This window comes from Uncinocarpus reesii, genomic scaffold (assembly GCF_000003515.1).
Source record: "Uncinocarpus reesii 1704 scaffold_1 genomic scaffold, whole genome shotgun sequence".
NCBI lineage: Eukaryota > Fungi > Ascomycota > Eurotiomycetes > Onygenales > Onygenaceae > Uncinocarpus > Uncinocarpus reesii.
In genome coordinates, this window is record NW_003052500.1 from 463,992 (window position 1) to 472,560 (window position 8,569).

An 8,569-nucleotide genomic window follows, 5' to 3' on the forward strand; every position below is an offset into this window, starting at 1 on the left:
GGTTACGAGACGGCCAACAAGCGCGATCATGGGCTTTTCCGGTCTCTCCCTCCCATCTGCCGTTGCCTGTCAGCTCGCGAGGCGGGTTAAGATGCGAGAAACTCTCCTTCAGTGAGGAGCAAATTACTGTGAATCATCGCAATCCTTCCAGGGAGAGATTTAGACTCCTAGTCATCTCCTACAGATCCCTGTCATCAGGATTCAGCATTACCACTTTGCTCGGAATCGAGGAAGCGTGATTGGAGTGACGGCTTGACCCGTCGATCCATCACCCATCATTGGCGAACTCGTTTGCTGGTGAAGAAGCTGGCTCTCGAGAAGAGCAGCCGGGAGGAGTTGTTTTGCACAAGGTCCTTATTCACTGGTTGCAAGGGCCGATGTTGAAGAGACGAGGTTCAAGCAGCGCGTTGGGCGCACGACGTTCTCATCGGCACACGTAATTTCTTAGTCAGACACCCGCTTTGGGAAACTCGCTTGGAACCTCAACTCTTCCATCGACGGCGACGTCTCCTCTCTTCAACCACAGCTGCTTTGTTCCGTCGAGCGTCAATATTCATTCTCTGCAGCTGCGTTGCTGTTAAGGTTCTTGCACGACGCTTCGCGCCACCGGACGCGGCTACTGGCTTGGTGGCGCCGTACCACAAAATATGCCCAAAGCCTTCACTCGCACCAGGGCGCCGAGAATTGAGGAGAAAGGCAGACTGGGCCGTGTTGAAGGAGACACTTGCATACATAAAACGATGTGCAGGTCGATGGCGCGCTTCCCCACCGTGACAGAAAAACGTCCGATTGGCTATCCCTGCAAACTTTTGCCTGGCGTTTCGAGTGATTCAACACACTTCTCAAGAGGAACGGACGCTGCGATTGACTCGATCCACCACGATGATTGGCCTATGGGCCGTACCTGAAATGATCGACGTGACATGATGGAGATCAGGGCAACTAACGAACAATGATCAACCCTGTTTCCACTCCGCAATTAAGATAAACATGCGAAGCCAGGGAATGTGATAACGAAACGGAGTACGGAGCCTGGAGAAGACCAAACAAAGCCTTCTCACGTCTCGAATTCACGCCCACCCCATCCCTTTGGCCATAACAAAACGAAAATGGATGGGGCTCCCTGCCGTAATCGGCACGCACTTCAGTGTCTGGCTTATTTTCGCGTTGAACCCCGGTCTTCTGCACAGGCCACGCTCTCTGCAGCCAGATACGACGTTTTCTGGGGCATTCTTCGTTTTACCCTCTCTTATATTATTATCATTATTATTATTATTTTATTGCATTATCATTCTTGTTATGATCAAAAAAAAACATGAAGGTACAGGATACACTCTCGAAAACCGCGATCATTCGCCCTGTTATTGCCTCCCCATGTTTCTCAAAGTGGAATGTCTTGCACTCAATAATATGAATGCCCACAATGCCGCTTTCGATGGGACAGTCGAAACGCACCGTTTCAGCTGCCGCGGAGGCGCCTCTTGCCCCATGAAACAACGAGCATCGGTATTTGTTTTGCAGCCTAGTTAAGGGTATGGAAGGCCATACTGTCTGTGGTCTGAGGTCCAGCACTGGCACTTGTTCCAGAATTTCGAAACTTCCCTAGGACTGGCCTCAAGTTTCTGCTCCTTCTCCAGCATTGAAACAAGTCATGACTCGCGCCTGGGATAATATTATATTAAGGTATTATCTACGAACGGAGATGATCATAACTCGGCTTGCACCAAAGTTTATGTAGCAACGCTCAAACCTTCAGGCCTCTCGTAACTCTGGCATCCCTGACCATATTGACGGTTACTACTCTACCGAGTACGACACTGCACCCGCCGTTTTCTATTTATCTTCAGCAAGATTCCCCTTCTCCGTTTTTTCTATAAGTGATTGTTTCTTCGATCTTCACACCTTTAGCTATTTGCTCACTCGAGTCTCTTCTAAACTTCGTTTATTTCTCCAGTTCTGGCGACGTATTTACCTTTTCTAGACCTCCCACCTTCCCGTCTCATTGTCCGGATACTGTCACCCGATCCGCCGATCATCAAGCTCAAGTCATTGGGTGATCTTCAACTCTGTTCAATAATCGGAGTCCAACTGCAAAGAATCGCAAAGACTACTCTTGAACGGGCTGATAGTGAACCTGTCACATCACACAGCCCGCATTGCACGACTTCTTTTCGACCCACCAGCGGTTCGTGATCTTTCAGCTTGGATGCTGTGACCTATACCCGCATTTCTTTGTCTCGAATTTCATTCCAAACGCTATCAAGCGCGGCCAGGTCCCCAGCAGCTCCATTGATCTAACTGGCTCGGATCATAACCGCTGCTTTGGGTCTTGCCACTCTCGGAACTTATATCAACGGCTGGCGGGACTGGCTTGAGCCAGTGGCCCAATTGCTTTCAACCAGAGAATAGCTCGTACTTCGAATGCTTGTTCGAGTTTGACTTGTCGATCGGCATGATTCAGTGATTTGCGTTCCCGAACCTGTTTAGCGACCCGGAATTTGAAGTACAGACACCTCGACCCTTTCGGCTTAATCGCTTTACCACTTCTATTTCGTTTCCTCTTTGTTCTAGAAATCCACCCAGCTACGACGACCCTAATGCAGTCCTTACGCCCAGTCGAACCGTTCCCCTTCACGGCCTTTCGACCAGTCTACGGATCTGGTTCTGACCCTTTGAGATTTTCATTGCATCGAACCGGGCCAGAAACATCTTGCGCGTACTCTTACCCCTCTCCTCCTATGTCAGGCTCTCCCTCTCCCGAGGACCGGTTCAACTCATGTGAGGGTGGAAAGCGCAAACGTTCGGATTCTCCCCTGCCGGGTACACTGCAACCTATATCGGAGCAGTCGATGACATACAGGGCTTACCAGCCTAAAGTCCAAGGCCCGGACAGCTCTACCGGTGAACTGCGACAGCCCGTGATAACCCAGCCCAGCGCCTCAATGATATCCCTCACTACGGCTCCTGAGCAACCCCATTTACTCCCTGCCCTAGGCGTGGCAGCATCGATTCCACCAAGGCCAACAACATTACCACCGAGATCCACACGCCGTGCAAAGGCACATGTTGCCTCTGCATGTGTAAATTGCAAGCGCAAGCATTTGGGCTGTGATTCTGCACGGCCTTGCCGAAGATGCGTGGTAGCAGGCAAAGAGGTGTGTACTTCAGCTAATTCTCAGCTTGTAACTTTCCGCTTGTCCTTTTAAGTCATATTAATTTATATTGTGTTGCTAATACTCTTCTTTTAGTCTTCGTGTGTTGACGTGGTCCACAAACGAAGGGGGCGACCTCCTTTGAAGGCAGAGGAGGGTCCAATACGAACTTACGAGTCAGCTTTCGGCCAGTCTGGTACATTGCGACTCACTACTCAACAGCCTCTTCATCCAAATGGAACTCCTGCCCATCAAACGGCATCCATAAGGAAGATTCGGCCAAATACAGAATTTCGAGGGGCTCCTCCCACTGAGGCTGGCAGAGAACCTCAGAGATTAAAACTTAGTCCTCCGATCCCCATGAAAAACCCGTCCTGGGGAGCTTCGATGCTGCCCTCTCCGTCGGCGACATTACCGCCATCGTCTCCGCTAAGCAGTGTACCTCCCCAACGACCTTTATCAAGCGGAAACCAGACATCATCAGACAGGCAAAGTTCAATTCCCAGCCCAAGCTTTCAACTACCTGGGCCGCCTTATGCTTTGAACGATATCTCGCATCTACCCTCTCTTTCTAGGGATAGGCTGCCGCCGCCTCGTTCGCCTCGTCAGTACAAACAAAGTACTTCTGCACCACCGTATTCTACGATTCCAGGCCCAACAACTCATCCAGTGAACTCAGCTATCCGATTGCCACCTATACCTCAGCCCCTCACCAAATTGAAGGTCGATTTCTCTATCGATACCTCACAGGCAGGTAGCAATACTTCATCGCCATTGTCAACGAGGCCAGAGATTATACGTGCCGAAAGCAACCCAATTTCGCCGCTGGCACAAGAGGATCCTGGTTTGATTGAGCGGAGATGGAGCCACGAACAATCTTTCGCATCGTCTTCCTACTCTCTGCCTCCTATCCGCGAATCAACAGAACCATTCCCACGGCAGCGTTGCTTTAGCACCTCAGCAATGATCAATTCAGGAAATAAAGATACTTTCAATTTCACAGCCTTGAACGAGGGCACGTCAAGGGAGGCTGATGTGCGTCCAGTGAAGCGCAGGAAGATGGAGCTAGGAGAGATGGTGAATGATTAGTTGATCACTCGTATTGGATTCCACGTTTGATGCATTTATATGTTTGAATTGTTATGAAAGCAGTCAGATACCCAAATTTTATTGCATTTATTATCCATTCACTGCCAAACAAATTGCGCGGACATGTTCTAGGTTCATATTTATAGTTTTAACATGGAGCGACACTTAGCCAGTACGAATCTGTATTGTGAACTCTGAAAAGATCTTGCTAGATATCAAGCTGAGTGGATACTACTATCTTTATTATAGGTATGTTTGGGGTGTATAGTTGAACATTCGACCCTAATTGCACAGCTTGAAATGACGGCAATGACTATAGCTTCGCCGGCGACAGAGTCTCGGTGCATTGCTATACCTATCGGTGGCGGGTTGCTGGGACCTTGGAAGTTCAGTGATTGCCAACATCATGGCTGGATTTAGGAGGTTTCTATAAAAATAGAGGATGGGACCAATCCACTCGCGTAGTTGAAACGCCATATTATGAACGAAAAAAAAAGGGCATAAAAATTGCAAAAATCATCACGGTCATCAGAAAAACAACCACTGCCCTACCATCTTCACTTTACTCTGCAACGGCAGCTCCCAGAAGGTCTTCTCGCCCTGTGGCCCATTCCATGTCCTCTCATCTTTCCAATCCTCTCCTCTCCTCGCCGCGGCAGTAGCTCCAGCACCCGTTCCGGGTCCGAAACGTCCGCCGTCCCACCGATCGGTGACCAGGTCCATCTCCATGAGACCTACCCACTTGGTCCTCTTGACCAACTTCCAGACCACATATAAGAGTCCCATAATGGGGATTTGGACATAGAGACTGACGAAATCCACGGGCTTGAAGCGTGGGGCGAAGCAGGACCAGCCTTGGACAAGAATGAGGACGCTGTTCAGGGAGATGGAGATGATGGGGCCGTAAGGATAGGTCCAGTTCTTGAAGGGAAGAAGGTGTGTTAGGCCTTGGGCATCGATGGCGCGGCGGAACCGAAGGGAGGCGACGCCAATGAAAAGCCAAGAGAGTTGGTTAGAGACGCCGACGATGCTGGGAAGAATGTTAGCTTGGCGTTCAGGGAAAGATCTGAAGTGATTCTTGCAGGGATTTCTTTTCTTTTCAACCTCTCCAGGCGGGGAAACGAAGAGGTGAGGATAAGAACGAGAAGAAACTTACTTCTGAAGCCAAGTCCATAGTTGACCTGCGCCAATGTAACTGGCGCCAAAACACAAGCCACTGATTGCGGATGTGACCAGTACGGCTATCCACGGGACCTTCTTCTTGGTCAAACGCCCAAGGAACGCAGGGGCGTGCCCGTCCACGGCAAGGGTGTACATCAATCTCGCGCCGGCGAACAGAGCATGATTGCCTGCTGAAATGACACTGGTCATAATTACTGCGTTCATAAAACTTCCTGCAACAGTACTTCCGGCAAGTTGGAAGACGATGGTGAAGGGACTGGTAGCAGCGCCTCTAGTGGTGAGATTGGGGAAATTGTATGGAACGTCGAGACCGATGATGAAGACCGCGAGGATGTAAAAGATCACAATACGCCAGAAGACGTTGCGGATGACACGGGGAAGATTGCGGGTTGGATTGCGAGTTTCTCCAGCGGTGATGGCAATGGATTCGGTTCCTCCGCTGAAAGTAAGGTTAGTATTGTCTGTTGCTGGAGTTTCTTGCAATCATGGAATCATACTATGCAAAAGAAGCGGTAACGAAGACAGAAGCAAAGCCGCCTATACCACCAACAAAGGGAGCGTCGCCAATACGCCAGTTTCTTGAACCGATGTACTCTTTCTCAGGATTTGCACCGCAGTTAACTGCAATACCCACGATGATGAAGATCTATCAGAGGGTTAGTATCAATGGAAATATTTGCAAAAGTGTTAGTGGACAAAACAACTCACAATAACAGAGGCGACTTTCAAAATACACAGCCAGTATTCCACCTATTATCGTAGGAATTAGTATGCTATCCATTGCCCGCTTGACTGAGAAATGGACTTCTGAATGCGTACCTCACCGTATGCCCTCACCGTAATGATATTCAGGGCAATCAGGATTACAAGGAAGATTAAACTGAACGCCCATGCAGGGAAATTTTCGTCCCAATAAGCCAGGAGGATTTGCAATGCAACCAAGTCAGCCGCTGTCGCAATAGCGTCGTTGAACCAGTAAATCCAGGTGAGTGCAAATCCGACCGAATCATCCACGAATCGTCTATCGGAGCATAATTAGCACACATCCAGAAAATGACTGTACTGCTTTGTCGTGGAAATTCCAAGCTCCTGGACCAGGGAGAGTCTCACCCTGCATAGGTGCAAAAAGAGCCGGCAATTGGCATAAACGAAGCCATTTCTCCTAGCGCCAACATGGTTGTAAACACAATTGCTCCCACGATCGAGTATGAAATAAGCATCGATGCCGGACCACCTGTAGCCAGCGATTTTCCTGTTCCCAAAAACAGACCCGTACCAATGGTGCCACCGATTGCGATCATTTGCACTTGACGCGCAGATAGTTTCCGAGCAAGCTTGTCGGCGAGAACGACTTGTTCACCCTCGATCTGTTGAATCTCCGGTGTGGAAGGGGACTTTTCCACATCTTGGCCTTTTTCATCGAAATGATAATGGGAGCCGATCCCATCGCGGTTGGACGCCATCTCGGCGGGAGTAGAAGTATATCAAGGGCTTTTAGGCCGTTAAGTATGTTTCTATTTTCTGGATTGATCCCGTTGAGAGCGAATCGAAAGCGACAAGGGGGTCGTCGCAGGATATATAGTAAAAGAGTGAGACAAAATGTCAATGGCGAATTTATATACGTTTCCGAAAATAAAATAAAAATATGCTGCTAGAGCCCGAATGCAATCATTCTGACCGTCGATGGCGTTGGAGAGCACTTCAGATAATAGCAACTGCCAGGATTCACAACAGAGCTGATCAAAGCGCACAGACGATTGATAACAACTACCCAAGTGACCTTGAAATCGAGCGTGTGATGGTCAATGGGAGCAAGCTCTTGCAAGGAAAAGACTTGAACAAGGAGCAGGAGGGCCAGCGATATTTATTCCGTGTATGAACCTGGTTCCCCTCCCACGTCTTGTCAAATCTCGTCGGCGTGTAGGGATTAGCTGACAGAGCTCGCTTGTAACCCAAGTGCCAGAATCAGCAAACCCTTGCTATAAGAAGCCGCTAGTATAGTCGAAAAGCGGGAGAAGATGAAGAGAATCTTGGGCCATGCTCACGATCAGAGTTGCTAACTAAATGCTCGACCGAGAGGTTTCTCGCCTCATTGCGTTTGTCATCTTTTCACGAAAAATTTCCATAGCCACGATCTCCATCTCTGTAGCGCCAAAGCTGCTCGTATGGAATTATATAATGCAATCCGCCACCGTGATTGCGGCATCGGGTCGGTGGATCCTGGACAGGTTCGGCCTTCACGAGAACCAGGATCCAGGGGACGAAAGACTGTTTAAACCTCCGAACAGAGCGTGATCGTTGAAACAAACTCTTGGTAGTTGGTCTAGGGTCGCAGAGCTAAACCATCTTTTCCCCTTGGCGTGTTCCCCAGATTTGCCGGCGCAAACAGCAATCCGTGCGCTGTACGTAATAGCAACCCGACGGCGAGGAATCGTCAGGGAGAGCTCACGGCTGGGGAGATGAAATTAATAATAGCCATCAATCCAGAATTCCTGGGGAAAAGTCAAAAGGGATCTCAAATGACAAATCGGCGCTCATCTGGAACTGTGTAGCTCAAACTGAGGTCCTGAGGCCAGAATCCATTACGTTTGCGCAGACTCTATTTCAAAATCCGAGGGAGAGGGTATGGAGTATCCAAGAGAGAATCAAAATACGCTACAAAAAGATTGGCTCTTCTACTCCAATAATCCAGTAGCAAGAGCTTCCAAGTCCTCAAGCGTTTCGACTTGCGCTGGGCTTTGGGCACGAGTCCGTTTCTGTTTCTTTGAACTCCCTTTCCTTCCGTCCTCCTCTCCCACATCGGAATCATTTTGGAACCATTTCCTCTGTTTTTTACTTGGTGGTGCTTGCTCTTCTTCAGCTTCCCTGTCCTCATCAGAGCCGTAATCTCTATCCTCTTCGCCCTCTTCATATGGCGCAAGTACAGCAACGGCGCCCGCTTCAGCTTCCTTCTCAGCACGCGCCCTTTCTCTCCGCTTCTCTTTCTTCTCTCTTTTCTTTTGTTTCGCAATCTCCTTGTCACGAATATCCGCAAGTCTTGTTCGTTCTGCTTCCAGTTCCAAGAATTTCGCACGCTGAGCATCGGCGCCACCTTTGGCCTTGAACTGCTCTTCGTCCTCCATCTCGTAGATTCATGCGCGTTACCC

General features: G+C 49.3%; 4 protein-coding genes across 4 annotated transcripts in view; 1 reads left to right on the forward strand and 3 right to left on the reverse strand.

Annotated features, from left to right (window-relative positions):
* Positions 1-482: 482 nt before the first annotated feature.
* UREG_00318 (uncharacterized protein) lies at positions 483-925 on the reverse strand (the record flags this gene model as incomplete). Its single annotated transcript, XM_002540759.1, has 2 exons — positions 483-813; positions 840-925. The coding sequence occupies 2 exons, from the start codon at positions 923-925 to the stop codon at positions 483-485; spliced, it is 417 nt and encodes a 138-aa protein (XP_002540805.1).
* A 1,813-nt stretch (positions 926-2,738) lies between these two features.
* Positions 2,739-4,241, forward strand: UREG_00319 (uncharacterized protein; the record flags this gene model as incomplete). Its single annotated transcript, XM_002540760.1, has 2 exons — positions 2,739-3,155; positions 3,249-4,241. 2 exons carry the CDS (start codon positions 2,739-2,741, stop codon positions 4,239-4,241), a joined length of 1,410 nt encoding a protein of 469 aa, XP_002540806.1.
* A 528-nt stretch (positions 4,242-4,769) lies between these two features.
* On the reverse strand, positions 4,770-6,886 carry UREG_00320 (uncharacterized protein; the record flags this gene model as incomplete). The annotated part of the gene is made up of 6 exons (XM_002540761.1): positions 4,770-5,271; positions 5,398-5,862; positions 5,921-6,069; positions 6,132-6,173; positions 6,243-6,444; positions 6,534-6,886. The coding sequence occupies 6 exons, from the start codon at positions 6,884-6,886 to the stop codon at positions 4,770-4,772; spliced, it is 1,713 nt and encodes a 570-aa protein (XP_002540807.1).
* Positions 6,887-8,098: 1,212 nt separating this feature from the next.
* Positions 8,099-8,569, reverse strand: part of UREG_00321 (uncharacterized protein) — a gene marked incomplete at both ends in the record, with an annotated part of 1,890 nt that continues 1,419 nt past the window's right edge. The window contains one exon of the mRNA XM_002540762.1: positions 8,099-8,527. Coding sequence (XP_002540808.1) covers positions 8,099-8,527 — 429 coding nt within the window. The remainder of the gene's footprint in view (positions 8,528-8,569) is intronic.